At 38.8% G+C, this 20,520-nt stretch overlaps 1 protein-coding gene across 1 annotated transcript in view; it reads right to left on the minus strand.

The window, feature by feature from the left end:
* PLD5 (phospholipase D family member 5) overlaps positions 1-20,135 on the minus strand; it is a 177,280-nt gene extending 157,145 nt beyond the window's left edge. The window contains exon 1 of the mRNA XM_017806839.1: positions 19,655-20,135. Within this exon, the coding sequence (XP_017662328.1) occupies positions 19,655-19,840 (186 nt within the window). The 5' untranslated portion in view covers positions 19,841-20,135. The remainder of the gene's footprint in view (positions 1-19,654) is intronic.
* Between the last annotated feature and the right edge of the window lie 385 nt (positions 20,136-20,520).

Consider the following 20,520-nt stretch of genomic DNA (forward strand, 5'->3'; position numbering starts at 1 on the left):
TTATGTTCTGAGAAGCAATTTGCACACCTGCTTTATTTCAAAATCCTAATACAATTATACTGCAGGTTCAATTTTTTTAAACTGAAGTTCTTTAGCTTATTTAAAGACAAAACACTGAACCCAAGCATAATAAATAATAATAAATGTATTAATAACACACAGGGACTTGGTAATTTTGTAAGCGAAGAACGTAATTGCGTCTTTTTTATATGAACTGTAATAAATAGGCTAGATACATCAGTCATAACTCTGATCAGCAAAAATGCAAGAATACTAAGTTCTAAATATTTTCTTAACAGAAACCACTATTTTAAATCTTCAACCTGATGATTAAAATGTAATGTCATCCACCATTCAGTATGACACTTAGTTATAGCTAATGCAGTCCAGAGGCAGAAGCACGGACTATGTGACTCCTAATCTTCTGTTCAGTCTTAGTTTCTTGTGATTTACTTAGAAGAGGGACATATTTCATGGGCATACTTCCAGCGATCCAGTTATGAAATGTATACTATTGTAAGAGTTGACAGAATGTAGACACATTATCTTCTTACCCCATTTTTCTTCTTTTCTATTTCCCAGCAAAGCAACCTTTATATTCTCAGAAAATACATCTGTTACATGTATTTTTGTTAAGTGATCTTTTATCAGTGCAACAGCTAATGGCTAACAGGTCTCTGTGCCACATTGTTTACATATGTATGTTACAATTTAATGAAAAAAATTTATTTTATAAAGTTACAGATAAATGTTACCAAGTATGTTAGTAACTATCTCTCAAAGGCCGCCTGTTGGTTTAAATAACTTTGAGTTACTAAAGTTATTGAGAAAAATTAAACGAGCTGGTAATTTATTTTCATTTTATAGATTTGTTTGAGAATAAACAGGTTTAGTATTTGATCTTTCACAGTCTCCTGTAAGATCCTCATAGGAAACCTGATGAAATATGGGCAGACAGTGAGGTGGACTGAAAACTGGCTGAAGTGCCAGGTCTAGAGGGTGGTGATCTGGATGATGGGACAGCACATACCTTCAGCAAGTCTGCAGATGATACAGAACTGGGAGGATTGGCTGCTATGCCTAAGGGTTGTGCTGCCATTCAGAGGGACCTTGACAGCCTCGAGAAATGGGTCGACAGGAATCTCATTAAGTTCAACAAAAGGAAATGCAAATTCCTGCACCTGGAGAGGAACAACCCCACCGGTATATGTGTCAGCACATGCTGGGGGCAGTAAGCTGGAAAGCAGCTTTGCAGAAGAGGCCCTGGGGATCCTGGTAGACACCAAGTGGAATATGAACCAGCTTTATGCCCAAGTGGCAGACAAGACCAACAGTATCCTGGTCTCCACTAGAAGAAGCACTGTCAGCCAAGAGAGGTGATCCTGCCCCTCTACTCAGCCCTGGTGAGGCCACAGCTCAGTGCAGTACTGTGCCCAGTTCTGGGCTCCCTAGCAGAACAGAAATATGGAGCCATGGAGAGACTTTAACAAAGGGTCGTGAAGACAGTTAAGGGAGTCCATCACTATGTGCAAATATCTGAAGAGGAGATGTATAGACATTGGAGACAGACTCTTATCAGTGGTGTTCTCTGACAAGACAAGAGTCAATGGGCATAAACTGAAATGCAAGATATTCTGTCTGATCATTGGGAAATGCTTTTTTAATGTGCCCAAGTGAGTTGAGTCAGAGTGCTCAGAGAGGTCCAGAGGAGTTCCCATCCTTGGAGGTAATCCAAAGCTGTCTGGACATGGTCCTGAACAGCCTGCTCTCGGTGTTCCTGCTTGAGCACAGGAGTTGGAAAAGATGACCTCCAGAGGTCCTTTCCAATGTCAACCATTCTGTGAATGCAAAGCAGTGAGTTTAGCTGCAGGAGCTTTTTCCCCAAAACTGCCTTGAGCGTCTTTCCTCCATGATCTGAGTTTTCTAGTTTTTCCTTATGATTGTCTTCTTCAGGCATTTCTGTGAAAGATAGCTAGGAAAAAATTAGTATGTTTTACACTGTATATTCTGGGAGGAAATATGCATGTACATAGCTTGACTATGTTCAGTATTTTCCTAATCTGATGTTAAAACAGAGAACAGTTTAGAGGTTAGTGGGTTTTGTTTGGTTTTGTTTTTTTTTTCCTCAAGCATAATGAAGAAAAAGAATTAAAATGTTTCTGAATTTTTCTGTTCATGGAGAAGTCTACTTGTTTCAAAAATGGGCTGGCTTAATTTACAGTATTGTGGTGGAACATTTTGTCGAGCTTGTGTGCTGCCCTTTTGAACTTTTGCCAAGTTCCTCTAGTTTCTCCACTAAATTATCAATAAAAGTGCCTCTTGGGAACAAGTCTGTGGCTTATTCTCTTGATGCTATCTCAAGGTATTAAAGAACCCTATATATATATTTTAAACTCCTGGCTGAGCCTGTGAGCTTGCAGCTTAGGGGCTGGAATGTTATACTGCTCCTTTCTCTTCATCAAATTTGGCTCAACCTGCAGCAACATGATTGCTAGATTAGTTCCAATACCAACCTGCAGATGAGACACGCATAGAATTGTATCTAAAATTTCCAGTGTACCATTTATTCTGGTGAGCTGAAATGAAAAATTTTATGTTATCGTTTATCTAAAGTATTCATATGGCTCACAACTTATCCATATGTATATTTTATCCTCTTCACTGGATATATCCCCAGAACCTTTATAAAACGCTGAGTAACATTATCAGTTCATTATACGTGCAGAGAAACAAGTTGCAGTGAGAGTATGGTACCTTGTTCAAGATCACAAGAAAAACATAAAATACGTTTCCACTCTATCTTTAAAAGGAGTAGTCCTGAGATACTGTCTTGAGATCTTATTCCCTGTCTATGACCAAAACATTTCTTAGGTTAGGCCAACTTTAGGACACTCAATCTAGAAACTGAATATAAACTCATAATAAAGTGAAAATTTAATAATATCTTCTCTGCTCAGCTCCACCACTCTTTTAAAGACTAGCCAATTTTCTGGAGCCAGGCAAACTTCAAGGAAGTTAAGCAAAGCTAACTTTGCAACAGAAAAAACTTTTGGCAGATGAGGAAATGTGGTCAACATTTTGAGTCTCAAAGTAGTACTTCTACTGTTACATACTCTTTTCTCTAATAGAAAAAAAATTAGTTCCAAATACGGTCTCAAATCTCTTAAGCAGAGTAACAGTCACTGTAGCTGCACACAGTTTGCCTTGGGAGTAATTCTGGGAATGTAATAGCCAGGTGAGCTTAAGAGCAGGTGCAGGGAGGAATTACATTTACTTCTTTCTTAGAGTCAGAAATGGCAAACATTTCCCACAGTCAGGCCAGGCTCAGGAATCAGCCACTGAGAGGCCAAGCTAAGAGAAGGCAGCAAGTGAGGAAGATGATGAGGACATCACTTGGACTTGCCAAGAGCAAATTGTATTCGACTAACCTGAATGCCTTCTGTGTGATATGACTGTGAACTCTGTGGACTAGAGAAAAGCAATCACACTGCATAGCTTGACATTACCAAGGCTTCTGACAGTCTTCCATATAACCCTTACAGAGAAATCGGCAAGGTGTGCACTGGATAACTATGTAAGTTGGGTTAGAAATTGTACAACCCATGGAGCTAAAGCGGTTGCAGCCAGCATACAGCTGGTGACCAGATACTACCTGAGTATCTCAGGGATTGCTACCAGGACCAGTATTGAGCAACACAAGGCCACAATTCAGAGAGATGTCAGCAGTCTCAAGAAATGGTCTGACAGAAGCCCGGTGAATGTCAATGGTAAATGTAAAGTCCCACAATGGAGAGAGGACCAATATAAATACTAAAGAATCAACGTCCACATTAAAGTGAATGGATGAATTAGCTGGCAAAGGGTAACACAGACAGTCACGCAAAAGATTATGTTACCTTGTGTACAAATCCAGAGCAATAAAAATCTCACAACTTTTCAGAAATTAAAATGAAAGAAAATAAACTAGTTCTATGTTTAAGATCCCAAAAGACATGACAAAATGAAAAGGCAAGTGTAAAATCAACACCTCCACTCCCTTAATCCTGAATACATAGGAGAAAAAGCAGCTTCCTAAGTGTTAAAAGAATTTTCTGCAGACAGTTTGAGCTTTAAGTAACACCTTTTCCTCACTTTGAAATATCCACTAGAATGCACACATGGTCAGGAATTCAGGATTAAGAAACTGAAAGAAGCACTATTATTTCAAATGTTCACCAATCCAATGCTTTTTATCTGCAACCAAAAATTAATTTTCTCAATGATGTAAACCTAATGAAAGTAATTTAAGAATTGAAGCCATTGCTATTGCCATACCTGACATTAATACCGTACTTGGAGGCAACTCCAGATAATAAAACACTTGTCCCCATTGGGCCTGATTTTCTTATCCATACTCTTTATATCATCCTATTCCACAACATAAAGAAAAGAATCCTGATTATCTGAAATATCCGTATCAATCCATGTTTCCCATATCAAGTGAAAGTGTTCACGAAACACAATGGAAAGGAAGGAATTTCAACTCTCAGGAAGACAACGTTGTCACTCAAATAACAAATGGACACTAGTCATAGCATGCAATGGGTTATTCACACAGAAAAATTATGACTGAGGTGACAGCATTGTTCTCCCTACATGCTTCAAGTAGTATGACAACGTTACAGATTATATGGTAGCATTAACAAAGAAAAACTATTATTTCTGTAATCTTGGTTTATAATAGACAGGAAGGTATTCTACTTTCAATGCAGGTTTTGTTTGAAAAGTGGTATGAAAACTGCTTGAATTCTTTCAGAAATAAATGGCAACTTACCTGACATAAAGACTACAAAAAGAAACCAAAAACCCTGTATCTAAGAATAAGTATATTTAAACAAATCAGATGAGACCATTACAATTTACCTCGGTTTTCAGGAGCTATCCACACATACAGACTTTGGAATGGGCTTTTTTGGGATTGAAAAAAAGCTCACCTCAGAAATATTTGTGCAAATGTACATTTGCAAAGGCTTATGCCAAAAGTGGTTGTGTAGCCATTCAGATAATACTTACATGCCTTCTCTGCAGATAGCAAACATTAAAAATAGAGAGCAAGGTGAAGACAGCATTATTAGTGTTCAGTTATACACACTGAATTGCAAATAAATGAAGAATTTAAACCAATACAAACTTGCAAAGAACTTGTCATCTGCATTAGGACGGAAAAAATTAACTCACAATTAGAATATCCTCAGCTTTTGGAAAACAAGAATGACACTTATTCAGTCTAAATACTTCATATTCCCCTCTTTGGTGGTTTCTGTAGCTTCCACATTTGTCACTTGAAGGTATGTAACACGAGGTAGTTAAACGAGCCAATGACTCCCCATGTCTTGGGAAGACACTAGAGTCCATTATACCAATATAAATTAAAAAAGAAAATCAATCTCTGCATCAACATCCATGTATGTTTTCAGAGCCCACTATTCCAAGGAGTCAACCACAAAAGTTACTTTTACTGTTCTTGTCTTGTTACAACATTTGGCCAGTTTGTATGTGGAGATTCAAGATGGAGCTTCTTCTCAGCCAGAGCCTTCAGGTGAAAACAGTGAGTCCCCCAAAGTGAGCACAGCAAAAAAACAGACAAAACCAAACAGCAACAAGAAAAATAACCAAACAAAACACACCACCTTTCTATTTCTAATTGCTTGCACAAAAGTACTAAGCTAATACAGAACCCATAACTCAAACCCACTGCATGGAAAAATCAAAAATAAAATAGATTTTGTACCTATCATCTCACAGTGCAGGTCTTCTCCTCTGATTTGGCTATCCAACCCAAAAGCTTTCACAGGTTGAGATGAAAAATCATGTTTTTATCTCCAGAATCCTAAAGAGCTTCTATCTTTCTATGTACTACTACAAGCAAGTTTTCTCCTCATTTCAGGAATCTTCCAGACTACAGTTTCCTTTAGTTTCCTTCAAGCTTCCCAGTTCCTCTCCTCTGCTTGCCCCACCTCCAACCCTAAAAGTTTCTTCAGGCCTCAAGGCTCAGCTGCTCTCAAAAATTACTCATCTCTCCCTTCCTGCAAAGCACAGCAGCACCCAAGACAATATAAGAGAACCTTCTTTCTGCTGCCAAGCCTTCCTTTTTTTTCTTTCTTTTTTTTTTAACAAAAAGAAAGAAAACAACACAATGCATGGTAAACATGCAATAAATACAATTAAACAAAGCTCTCAGTTACAGTATCATGCTCAATAGTTAGAAGTATACACATATGTATTACATATTAATTACATAACATGTAATTAAAGTTAATTAAGAAGAGCTAGAACAAGCTACTGTAAAAGCAATATAACTCACAGAAGAGAGGCCAGTACCAGCGGTTCTGTTGTGTTCAGATTACATCATCATGATGTCTCTAATTAGACTTGCAACTATTATCTACAATGATATTTTGGGAAGGTATTTCCTTCATCAAACACCCATCAGTAATTGGTTCCTCATCAAGCTACTCTACTAGAGTCAGAAATTCCATGCTAAGAGCCTGAACAAAGTAGCCAGATATGCTATCAAAAATTAATAATGTCCAGAAATAAACTGAAAACATCTGATGCCAAACAGAATCACAAAGTGAATAAACAAAGCAACAAGCATTCACAAAGGTTGTTATAAACTATTTTTCATCTTCCAAATACTGGAGAAACATGCATTTAAAAAAACCCAAAACACAAGTAGCTGTTAGGGAGATACTTTTATCAAAAGAGAAATCATAGAAAGCAACAGCTCAAAAACAATAACCGCATTAGTCGGAACAGGAAAGGATCTTACAGCCTTTCAAAAATACCACACTCCTCACCTCCCTTATTTAAGCAATGTATTAAAAAAAACCAAAACAACACAAACACAACATACGCATACAGTGGAAACCTGGGAGCTAAAACATTTCAAATGTTTCATGTGTGCCTTAGGTATTCTGGCCTGTAAATCAGAAAGTATTACTATAGGGCTACTCCTATAATAAACAGGCATTTCTAACATCTGCTGCAAATTTCTTACTAGTTCAGAGAAAATCCTATTTACTACCTGCACAAACTAACTTGAAAAGATGCACTCTCAGTTGTCTGCTTCTGAACAACAAAAATAAATGTGCAATCACTTGAAAAAACAGATTCCATAAGACTGAGAAACGGGTTTTTTTCATTCCCTTTAAGGCACAGTGGTACAGTTGCTTGTATTCCTCTGCACCGAAAAAATCAGAGCTCTCATTTAATCAAAAGGAGAGAGATCGTGAAAGAACACACTGTTGGCAGACACTACAAAGTCACACTGGTGATGAAAACTTTTGTTGTTCTTCATGCAATCATTGCGTTTTAAATTACTAGATCTATAGACGACACTTCCAAGGCTGTTGGCCAACTCCAGCTGTCACACAACTCAGACACTTCCATCTTCCTTGTAAATTCAGGGTTTTCAGAAGTGCATATACAGGATTTAGGAGTTTAAATCAATAAAGAACTTCAGAAAGTATTGCCTTGCCAGTATAAAAATCATGTATAAACCTTGTAAGAGAAGAGTATTTTTGCAAATCCTACATATATTTCACTCACCATATTTTCCCACACAAGGTGCACTGCAGAAGGTGACATGCAATACCAAAACAGGGCTGCAGATTTTTTAGAGAAGTTCAAGGGGACAAGCCAGCAGGGTGGGGACAAGGGAGTAAAGAAAAATAATCTAAAAATTAAGCATCACAAAAGAGATGATGAGGTGAAATTAATAGGAAAAAAAGGAAAAACCAAAGGCCTTGGTTTGGGTAGGTAAACCCAGCCTCAGAGAAAGAAAAAGGGAGACAATTGTGCAATACAGTATATTTTAAAAAATGGATATGAACAACAGTTATTTAAAGCCAAACAGAATGCCTGGAACAGCCCCAGCACAGACACAGAACAGAGGAACAAAGTGCACACACTGAAGAAGAAGTATTTTTTAAAAATTGAAATTTCCAGCAGACCAAGGTTTCAGCTGTCATATGGTTGCAGAAACAAATGGATTGAGGCTGATGAGCATTAAGACCATATACACACAGCCAGAGAATGCTGTCTCACACATTCCAGTTTTCTGCAGTAGGAGTTTGATGCAACTAAGCCATGACAAAAAAGCTTAGAGAGAACAATACTGCAGAAAACGGGATAAAATAACACAGAAAGGGTTAGGTGCCTGCCACAAGCCCAATAGGGAATTGAAAGAAAAGCCTGAAGGGACAGCAGCTCACACTGACAAAGGAAATCACCTTGTTCAAAAGGGTAACATTTTCCAAAATACATAAGAGTTTTGTTTCATGACAGACACAAAGGAATTGTTGTCACTATTCAGAAAATAAATCATTGTAAAACATTGTAAAATCGTGAAACAGCAGGTGTATTGATATATTATGATGCTCACAATATCCCAAATAAGCACCAATCAATCTTCAACATCACAGATTTGGTATAAGTCATGTTCTACAAGCAAATCACCCAAAACATAGTTTTGAATTGCAAATAATTTCAAAATGGTTTGCCTTTCATTCATTGGTATTCTTTTTGTTTGCTTGTTTTAAGTAATTCATTTTCAAGTTATCTTTCCTCAGAACTATCCCATCACCTACAGTAACCAGGGTGGGTGTCTGTATAATCTTTATTTATGTAACATGACTTACTCAAAAGATGCATCTTCTCAGGAATCTAAAAATCACAGTTCCAATATAGAGGCAGCATTGAATATACTTCATCCCATACTGTTTTAAGCAGCACTAATGCACAGGGTTGCATGCATGACTCCAAACTATTTTTTATCTAGTTAATAGCAAAAGTCATCTGTTCACAAAATATACTGGTTTTCCATGAAAAGATACATAGAGAAACTGTATAGTTAAGCAAACACTTCAAACCATGACTGAAGCCACATCTATATGATGTGAAGAATAGGCTACTATCCTACCAGAATTTAGCATTATGAATCCTGTTGAAAATTCAGGGAAAATACTTTCCCATAAGGCACCCAAGACCACAAAAGTAAGTGGATAGCTGCCTTCCATATTACAATTTACAGGACTAAACACACTGCCGCAGGCCATAGAACAATTCCTTAATAAGCAGGAAGAAGTTATGGAACATACAGATTTAGGGGAAGAAAGGAAACAGTGTGTTCACTACCTCTGGCAACCCATTGGCTTGAAACCTTTGAAACACTTTATTCCAGAAGGTAACAGTAAATGGGCAGCACAGGATTACAACTGCAAATCAACTTCTGTTTAGGAAGACAGAAATCACCACCTATCCTACTGCATAGGATCTTAAAAAGCCTATGTTCCAGTCCTAGAGCAAACTGACAGAGCATTAGTTCTGACTTACTCCACTCCACTCATGTTCACAACCTAACTTTGCTGGCTATTTTATCACTGCCCATGAAGAGACGAAACAGGCCAAATTCTGTCAGCAGCAGCCAAAGCCACAGGAAAGATGCTCTTTCAGAATTTCTATATGACCCCTAATGACTTTGTTTCTTCTTAGTGTTTCTAGATGCTAGTGGTCCTCCTCAGCAAACAACTATGGGGGAATAGCAGAACTTGATACAAGTCTCCACCAGTCATACAAATAGACATTCTTCTCTTTGCTCACCTAATTAATTTGTCACAAGAGGCAAAAATGTTTTTTGGAGGTTTCATTCTTTGGTTTTTGTTTTATTTTGGTTTTTTTCCCAATTATTATCATTGAAGTAGGTGCACATTTCCACTTAAATGAGCACAAAGCATGAAAGAAGATGATACCTGCTATCACTAAACTGAGATCAAATTCCAGTTTAGGTTTCATTTGCTTTGTAGCATGATGGGCATTCTTTTTCACTTACACTTTCTAATGAGGAACAGAAGTATTCTGATGGGGAACAAAGAAATAATTTCACAGGTAGCTTTGTTCTGCTGAGCTTTCTTTAGGTATCCATTCTTGGCAGATAATTGCAGTTTCAAATGCATCCTGCATCTGACTGACTTCCTTCTGTATTCTCCATTCTTAAACAACCTTAAGGTGGACTTAAATGGTGAGCAACTGTATCTGTATAATTTTTTTCATGTTCACATAGGCATTACAGTTTCTTACATCCCATCTGTTATATTAGGATGCTTTCTGTCCTTTTGATAGCCTGTCAAGGATTCTCCCCTATGCTAACTGCAAAGTTTTCTCAAATAATGTATCCAGCAACTAGCCTGATAATCCAGAGACTTAAAGTCCAAGAAAAGGTGAGGAGTCCAAGACAGATTTTTCCTCCAACTGCATAGCATGATATATTGAACTTGCTTTTTAGCTTCAAATCCATGACAGCTGAGCTGATCAACAGTCTTCTCTCAGGGAGCTTAAATCCATAGTAATGAAGTCAATGGACCATGGCTTTGGAACAAGATCAAACAAAAGTGCACAAGTTGCATAGTGTTCAAATCACTGTCACCTTTAACACCATTCCCAGAAGTAAGTAAACAGCCTCAGCTGAGGTGATGCCTGAAGTTTATTCAGCACATAATTTCCCTTATCAAAAAACTCCTGCCTAGAAAGGATTAGTCATGGAACTTAATGGACAGCAGCACAATTTCTGTAACATGAAAAGCAGTAGTGAGACATGCCATGTTTACTGTGGCTGGAAGTGCTGAAACCCTTATTAACTTTTACACATTCCCATGTTTCAAAATAAATATAAATCTGCTCATTATGGCAGGGTTTTTACAGCATATACTAACTTTAAGAAAACCAAGTTAGCGTTCAACCTCAAGCTAATATGCCTTTATTACAGTAACAATAGGATCAAGAAATTTAAGCTGGTCACAATCACTGTCTCAGAACTGCTCCACATTTGGTTCTGCTCCAAACAGTTTAAAATGCCTTGGGGAAATCCAGCCTATTTTATGTATCAGAATGGTAGGAATTATCTGAATCCCTATTTGTTTTATTAGCAGCAATTCTCATTTACATTAGCTTTTTTATTCCACTAAACATTTAATTACAATTAAACTTTAAATAGAGAAATACAAATAGCAACAAAAAATTAAAAGAGAATAGCTAGTATTTATGAGCTGCAACAACTTCGTCAACTACAAAACAAGCCCTGATTATGCTGACATCATGCAGTCAAAAATGGAGCTTACTAAGTTTTCTTAAAATCTTGATTTTAAGGTGAGAAATTAATAAAATGCACAACTTTATTCACCTAAAATAATGCACATACAGAAGAGGGTTTTTGGGTTGGGCAAAAGTGGGAAAAAAATTGGTAAATTTGTCTTCGTCTTCAGAAAGTAATCCAATGTAGTATTGCTAAAAATATCACTCTGATATTTATCTGTCCAGGGCTAGATGCTATCTATGCAGTCACAATCACAGTGCATTGATCAAAACAAAAGAATACAAGTCCCTGTAAAAATACTCAAATCCTACATCATATTTGGAAAGCCTTTATAAAAGTTAAAGAATTCGGAAGAGCAAATCCTAAAAAAAACCAAAAACAAACAAAAACCAACCAACCGAACAAACAAAAACCTCAAACCAAACAAAAAAAAACCAAACAAAAACAAAAACAAGAAAACCACAATCAAACAAACAAACCAACCAAACAAAAAAACCCCACCAAAATAGATTTTTATGTACAAGCATTCAGAAAAAAAAAATCCTCTAGGAATAATTTTCCAATCTAATAAATATTGTTTTCTGATTAAATCAATTCACTGGTATCAATGTATTCTTCATTTCCTCTCTTCCACCTCCTGAACTTCTAAGGTTGTCCTAACTCCCTGCACATATTTCTTTAGTTGAGTGGCCCCTGTGCAGACCAAGGCACAGTACACAGTCAGGCAACTTCAAGAAGCCCAGCACTTAAGTCACTTTGAGGGAAGAGTAGGTTAACTGGCTTCCTTTACAACACTAATGACCAGTGAATCTGTGAGTGCCTCAGTTCTCAATAAACAGATCAACTGCATCCCCACAGGGTAAGATACCTACTTATACATTCAGCTCATTGTTCCCACCTGGGCATACATGTCTTAAGCAGGCAGCAGCACAGGTTCTGGATTTGGCTGATTAGGGAATATGGATCCCAGCATGCACGTATTGCCTAAGAGAAATATCCTAAGGCAACCTACTTTAGTTCCCAAGAACAGTGAAGGACAAGTTGCAAGCAACTTGATTGCCCACTCGGACTACGAAATCTTACAGACACTAAAGTAGTGTCACTGCATGGACAAATTAATGCTACACTTTTTCACTTTAACAGCTGTCATCTAGTAATGCAAAAATTCAACATAAAGCATCCACATCTCATTTTAAGAACCTTCTTTCAGATGAAATATAACAGAGGAGATATTCATTGCAAGAGAATATATGGATCTTCCAAGACATTAAGAGGGTGCCTATTTTCTTCCCTCTCAGTAATGAAACTGTGAAAAAGGCATGGGAATCAGACCTGAAATAACGTTACAAAAAAAGCAAAGCAAGAGCTGGGCAGTTATAAGCCCATCTCTTGTCCTTCAAGAAAACATTCTATCAGGGAAGACAGACTCGGGGAGTCTATTACCAGCACCGGACTCTCTTTTCAGGAACGATTTAAGAGTGTATGATTTCCCATCCTGAACAACAATAATGTGAGGTTTATTAATCATTGGCATGACTTGGCCTGTTGTATCCAACTTTTAATAGTCTGGTAAAGTTATTTTCACTTCAGTATCTTAGCATTCCTGGTTATAGAATGGAAGAAGGCCTAAGCTAAACACACAATCTGTCATAGTGACTAGCTTCTTTGGGCATCCTCTCCAGACAGTGAATTGAATGCATTTGTGAGGAGTTATTAATTAAGAATAATTTTCCTAGCATTTTAAGTACTCCTACTACCCTTAAAAGTGCTACTGTCAATGGTCAGCTACAGGACCAAAGCAATGAAAACTGCAAAGAATTTGGTTGTGTAACAGCCAAGGAGATTAGGTTGCAAGTTTCTGCAGCTCCTATTTCAAAATCCTTAAACGAGAATGGTCAACACTGATATAAAGAAAGAATGACCAGAGTAAAAAAAGTAATTTGGATTTTCCCTAATGGTGATAGCATTAGGAGAAGCAAAGCAGTGAAAAGCACCTTTCCTATACCTACACTGAAGTCAACATCTGGAACAAACACAGACTAAGATTTAGATCTTTTCTTCAGAAACCAGAAGACCTCATTTCTAAAAAGACTTGAATGGGTTGAATTAAATTTATACATTTATATATAAATTAATTTTAAGTACAACTTTGAAACTTGAAGATATTTTGTTTTCCTGTGCAACAACATAAAGTCAGACACTATAAATTAAGCTTGTGAATATGCCCCTCAAATATCTTAAATTTAGCTTTAGAAATTTGGATGTTCAAAGTGACTAATATCGAAATCATCAGAACTGACGTGTTAGATTAATGCAACGTTTGAAGTTTTTCTCATATGTCAGAGAAAGAAGAGGTGCTTCTAGGACTAGTGTCCTTTGGCTAGGTTTTGGGGGGGTGAAGGGGCTGTGCAGAAGTGGCCTCTGTGAGACCAGCAGCTGCCCCCATGTTGGACACAGCCAGTTCCAGCTGGCTCCATGACAGACCTGCTGCTTGCCAAAGCTGGGCCCACCAACAGCACTGGTTGGTGCCTCTGTTGGTAACACGTATAAGGATAAAAACCACTGCACAACAGTTACATGAGACAAGCAAGAAACAGCCCTGCCAACAGCAAGGTCAGGAAATGAGAATGGGAAGTAAGGGTTCCAGGTGCCAGACCAGAGATTCCTCTGCTGCCCATGAAGACAGCAGGTCCCCTGCAGCCCATGAAGGACCATACCAGAGCAGATATCCACGCTGCAGCTCATGCCAGAGCAGGGTAGAAGCTGTAGCCTGTGGAGAGCCCACAAAGGAGCAGACTCCAGCAGGAAGTGCAGCCCATGGGGGACCCATTCCTGCAGCATAACCCATGGAGAGGACCCTTGCTGGTACAGTTTTTGAAGAGCTGCAGCTAGTGTGAAAGACCCACGTTAGAACAGTTTGACAGGGACTATATCCCGTGAGAGGGATCCCACACCACAACAGGGAACAGTGTGAGCTAGAAGGAGTGGCAGAGACAAAAGTGAACAGGCCCCATTCCCCAATACCCTGTGCCACTCAAGGGATTGAGGGGAAGGAGGTTGAAGATTCAGGAACAAAGATTGAAGCCAAGCCTGGAAAGATAGGAGGAGGAGAGAAGGTGGTTTCAGTCTTGTCCTTGTCTCTTATTACCCTATATTTAATTGACAACAGATAAAATTAATTTTCCCCAAGCTTAGCTCAGTCATAAAAGGAGTGACTGAGGTTACTTGACTTGTTCAGCTTGAAGAAAAGGAGGTTGAGGGGAAATCCCATCACAGCCTACAACCTCCTCCTGAGGTGAAGTGGTAGGGCAGGCACTGACCTCTTCTCTCTGTGATCAGTAACAGGATCTGAGGGAGTAACACAAAGCTGTATCAGGGAGGTTTAGGTTGGATATTAGAAAAAGCTTCTTCACCCAGAGGGTGGTTGGGCACTGGAACAGGCTTGCCAGGAAAGTGGTCACAGCACCAACCCTGACAGAGTTCAAGAAGCATTTGGAAAACACTCTCAGGCACATGGTGTGATACTTGAGACTATCCTGAGCAGGCCCAGGAGTTGGACTTTGATGATCCCTGTGTGTTGCTTCCAACTCAGGATATTCTATGATTCTATGAACTCATTTAATTCAAAAAAAGCCAGGTGTTTGCATTTATTTCAAGACTAGGGCTGCTTTGGAAATGTGGGTAATGTTTTTTTTTTTAATTCTGATTTATATCCTTTCATCATTCTTCCTTAAGTTGAAGCTGTTGGCTCTGTCCAGCAACTGATTTGGCTTGACTGAGTTCTACTCCTGTTACTTGCTTTACAGCAAGCTGTGTCCCTCGTCTTTGCTTAGGTATTACAGGTTGTAGCCATACACATGGCGTCTTCTGCATCCTTCTGATGACTACAAATCTGTCTTCTGACTTTTAACATCTGTGTTAGTTTTAATGCAAAAGCAGAAATGCACTTTTAAACTGTCCAGCAATATTTTTGTCAACAATTTCCAGTATCATAAGAAAAAAAGAGAAAAATAAAAGCTACCTAAGAGACCTACTAGTTTTTGGATAGCAAAAATGAACTGGCAAAATTGGATTTGGGATTTCGACTTTATAAAGGCATTATGACAGGTGAATTAAAGCTATATTTTATTTCTGATTTGGTCATGCGGCTCTGAGAAGTATCCTGGCCTTGTCAGGCAGCATGGTAAAACATCTCAGGCCTAACATTCGCACGTTAGACATCTGCCTCTGCTGCCAAGTGCCTCTGCCCTCCCTGTACCTCACAGCCATTTTTCTCTCTGGGTAGCAATGCTGCCAAAGGGATAGCAGTGTGCTGAGCAACTGCATAACATCAACTGGTCAAGTAACAGCAAGAGTACTTAGAATCTGAAAATCCCAACGTTGCCCTTGCTACTGATCAGAACTTCAGTAAAAGACTAGAGACGATGCAACAATTATCAATAATTTCTCCTAATTATGATTCTACTAAAGATAACAGACTGAGGATAGCCAGGAAATAAAACTGTCCTGATACCCAATCTCCCCAAAAGTTACAGTCTTGAAGCAGTTTCTTAAAAGACAATTTTTAAAATCTTTTAACATAATTAAGTAAACGATTCAATTTACAAGTTATTAGAGAAAGACCACCACTACATTTTTGAGAAGGAAGACCTGTATTTATCATAAAAACAAATATATGTTTGAAGCATATCTGTTGCAGCTTAAAAAGAAATCTGTTCAGCTTTTGTTTTAAGCTTTGATTATTTAAAATTAAGTTCTCTAGAATTCTTTGCTCAGGTACCAGGAAAGTAGGAAAGCTACTTGTCATTACTGAAGGATGCAGAGACATGATGGAGAGCTGCTGTAAATTAAACCAGACATAGGTAACTCGCATCAGCTAAAGGCTATTAGGTTAGCTACTTTTTCTCCCCCTCCACCTCTTCCTCTTAAAGAATTCACATTTCATTAAAAAAGGCAACACCAGGTAAAGAGAAACAAACAAACACAGTATGCCAAGGAAAATTTAAGACAGTTTTCATTCCAACACTTCAAACCCCAGGCTAATAACTTCACAAAGAAGCACAAGGAACTAGCTGAAGCAGATACACAGAATCTAAACAATTTCAACTCTTCAGGGATTTCAACCAAAGGTTTGCAACATTGCTGTGGTCATATCTGCAGTGTCAGCATTCCTCACATCTCTAGTAATTCCTCCGTTAATTTTATGGATCTTCAACATATTTGGCCACAGCACACATGTACACTGAGGCATCACTTCAGCAAAAACTCCTCATTGGACCTCTAAACATATTACAGCAGATTCATTTAATCTTAAATACAGCATCTGAGTTTACAGAAGAACAGGGGTGAGGTGTGTTCAGATCTTGCATAGTAAAAGCTGTGTTGCTGCCATTTGGAAAAAGAGAATCCCACAAAAAAACGCTAGCCAATGAGGAGACACTCTATTAAGATCCATTTGAAGAACAATTAATTAGCAAGACACCAGCAGTACGTTCCAGATTTTGACTTCCTCTATGGTCAGTCAATAATTAAATACTGAACTATTTTAAAGAAACTCTATCATATTTGTGCATATGAAGTTATTCTGTGCTTTTAGAAGAGATAGAGCAGTTGAATTTTGAACCTCTTTACTACACTCTTCAAACTGAGATCTGTTTAAGAAAACAGACCAAAAACCACAACACCAAACCTCACAATTTTGTTACAGTTTTGAAATCTAGAAACAAATTTTCTATATTTGAGATCCTTTTTACATAAACTATTTGATACAAATTGGCTTCAGAAGATGTTTTTTAATCTCTCAAACTATATATGGATTAATAAGTGTTGCACATGAATAAGTCATGCTATTCATTTTAACAAAAGTCAATATAAAATACCTACTGTGGTCTACAGGGACTTGCTGTAAATAAGAAACAGAATATACTGGTCCAATTTTATACCTATTACAACTGAAATCAATTTAAGAAATCATTTCAACTAAGCAAAACCCAACCCCCTCTACAATGCTGAAAGAGTACAGGAGACTTCAAAATCTGTTCATGAATATCTTGACTTGCATTCACTATATACCCTTCTTCTGCCTATATCTGTCACTGCATAGCATCATGTCTATGATGATATACTTTTAAAATCAGTGCCTCCATGAATGCTCACTCCTTGTATTTTGATTTTATTTGTAGGTATCAAGTAACATCATTATCTCATAGACAGCTGTAATGACATGTCATTCACATCCTCCATCCACCTCATGAAGTTTGCATATTTTCATATCCAATATTGGCCATAAGCTATCATATGTCAGTGACTATACCATTCAACCATACAAAATGATGCAACTCAAAGTAATTTGTTTGGGAGTGGAAGACTGGAGTGTAGGAAATAACTTCTTTAGCAAGAGAACACTCATAACCCTCAAAGATTTACCTGAAAATAGAAAATGACAACCTTGCTCCAAAACTGTATAAGCAAAATAGAACTTATAAATAAATAGGCATTTTATTTACATTCATGCAGTAGCCTGTCTTTTATAACACTCATGAGTAATGCAGCTACCTTAAGCCATAAAACCAAAGTATTTTCACATATCTGCTGTTGACATATCAATGTACTGCAGGGTATTCACAATAAATGTAAATGAAATAAAAAATACTTCACAGCAAGCAAGAAATACCAATGTTTCATTTTTTTTCGTTACATTGTTTGAGTAGGCTGTGGGAATAAAACTAAGTAGTTCAAATGAGAGGGAAATCCTCAGAAGACCATGTATTCATACCACATTGATTACAGAGAAAGCTTTTCACACAAATGCTGCAGGGTTATTGAAGATTACAATTGTGACAAAATCCTGTCTAAACAAAAATAATAATAAAAAACCCCACCACAACAACAAAAACCAGCAACCAAACCACACACAAAATAAAGGGTTTGCACTTTCAATCTTCAAACAAGTTAATGCTTATTTTCCTTGTCCACGCTAATATTGTATGATTTAAAATACAGGTGTCTGAACATGCTACCAGAACAGTAGGTAGCTATCAAACTGTTGACAGATTATTTCCTCCCCTCAGTTAATGCTCATTAATTTGATCATAGATACCACCATGCAAGCACATCTACCTGTCACAAAAGCCACAGCTCAGATTTTGGTGCTTTCTATGTTTTAGCTGTACTGAGATAAGACATTGACCTTTCTTTTTGATTCACAATGGGAGAATACTCCGCTTACAAGCTTACTACTGTGAAGCCTTGTTGTCAGTGTGAGGAATCACAAAAACATGTGTTAGAAGGCAGATAGGACTCAATACCTTTCTCAACATTTGAAATGTGATATTTCCAACAGATAATCAGTTCTTTTCAATTCCCTGGAAGTATAAACAACTCCAGTTTAAGATTTCACTAAGAGGAATAAAATACTCTGCAGGTTAGGGGGAAGGGAGGGTAATAGTCCATGAATTAGTTGGTAAAGGACCTTTTTCCAGGTTATATCTTTAAAGGACTCTACTATGCCATCTAGGATTTTCATGTAATAAAGGCAATTTATCCTTGTAATCAGACCATTCCTATTCAAAGAAACTTCAGGTGGCTGTACCACAAGAAATATTTTTCTGTGCATCTTGAAGTCAATGTGACTGTGATTGCAAATTATTCACTAATGTAAAGAATAGCAGACTGTTGCATTATGCAAGCCCATCCACACTCTTTTGCACCCCTGTAAATGCAGCTACTTTCCTGTCTTGATTGTACTGTACACTGTAACAATGGGTTTCACCTAATAAGCTATTCAGGAAACTCTTACACTGTATGCAGGTCATCTCAACCCATTTCCTTGCTGTTACAAGTAACATGAAAAATGCTTTCAAACATCATCTGAGACAGGAACACTCAGAAGCACCTTAAATTCTCATAAAATATTCACTAGAGCTATCCAAAGTATCAGTTCTATTGTGGATCAAACATACTTAGTTAAGTCATGTACTATTGCTGCAGGAAGAGATGTCTTGAAGGAAATCTCTACACTACATAAATTGAGTATGTTCAAAGTCCCATGCATGAAGAAGAAAAAGAAGGGGGGGTAGGGGAGGGAAATCACAGCTAAAATTAAAAAAAAAAAAAAAGCAAAAGCTATTTTCTTTTAGCTATTATAGAACTACACTATAATCACTGTGAGATAAATGCTCTAACCTCCACCTGCACCATCCCAATCTTTCTCCTCCCACATCAGTGCTGAATTTGCTGGAATAGAAGAATGAATTAGCTAAGAATGTTAAAAAATATTTCCAGCTAGGAAAAGACTTGCATGTGGTTTGGAACATTACTGACATCCCATTTACATCGTATTTGACCAGTATGGGACCTCTGAGTACCTCCTTTCTCTATCATTTGGGAAATACCATGCCCAATTACTGGAGCAAGGCTTTTCTTCTGGAGCCCCAGCTGGTAAACAGATAGCCTAAGGGAGTACCTAGACAGAAGTCTAGAAAGAAACAAAAAAGGGGGAAGGGACAAAAGAAGCTGGCTTACGTGCTCCAGTTTGTCTTTCCTCCTCAGCCAGACACTGGCACTGTAGTCCTGCTGCTTGACAGTGCTGTAGAAGTTCGCACCTACTCTGGTGAGGCTTGGAGAAGGCTCCCTGGGTCTGCTCTTCAGCCTCATCTGCTCGAAGCCCTCATGGGGGGATGAGGAGAGCCAGTCATGCCTGACTTCCATCTTGACATGACAAGGCAAAGTCCAAGGAAAAAAATCGAGAAATTAAGAGGTACTAGACAAAGATGGTCCAAAAAGGAACAGGATGAGGGAAGAAGAAAGAGAAGGAAAGCAAAAAAACCCCAAAACCTAAAAATGGTAAGAGAAGGGGGAGACAAGGAGAAATAACAAGATAGGAGGAGTGGAAGGAGAAGAAAAGGCTGTAGGTAGGAGAGAAAAGCGGACTAGGAGAGATGAAAGGGCACTCGGGAAAGAAGGCGCTCCAAGATGCCGCTGCTTGTTGCCCTCACCGCCAGCAAGCTGCAGTCCGGGACCGACGCAGCGGGAAGCGGCTGCGTGCGGCTGTGCCCGGGACGGCGGCGAGGGGCGGCGCGGCCCCGGCAGCCGAGGCCGGGCGGGGCCGCCGCCTCCAGCCCGCCTGCAGGTTGGCGCAGTGGAGGGGCCGCCGCCCGCCCGGGGAAGAGCCCGGCTCCTCCCCCGCCTCCCCCTCCCCGCAGCCACCTTCGGAGAAGCGGCGAGCGGTACGGGAGAGCCGTTTCCTTTGGAGAGGAGCCGCTGCCTCCGTGCCCGCCCCCAGGGGACAGGACACCTCCCGCTCCCGTGGGGAAGTTCACTCAAACCCTCTTCCCCCGTCCCGGCGGGCACCGACCCGCCCGCTCCCCGCCGCGGGGCCGGGCAGCCGG

Source organism: Lepidothrix coronata, unplaced genomic scaffold (genome assembly GCF_001604755.1).
Source record: "Lepidothrix coronata isolate B3197 unplaced genomic scaffold, Lepidothrix_coronata-1.0 Scaffold16, whole genome shotgun sequence".
Classification (NCBI taxonomy): Eukaryota; Metazoa; Chordata; class Aves; order Passeriformes; family Pipridae; genus Lepidothrix; species Lepidothrix coronata.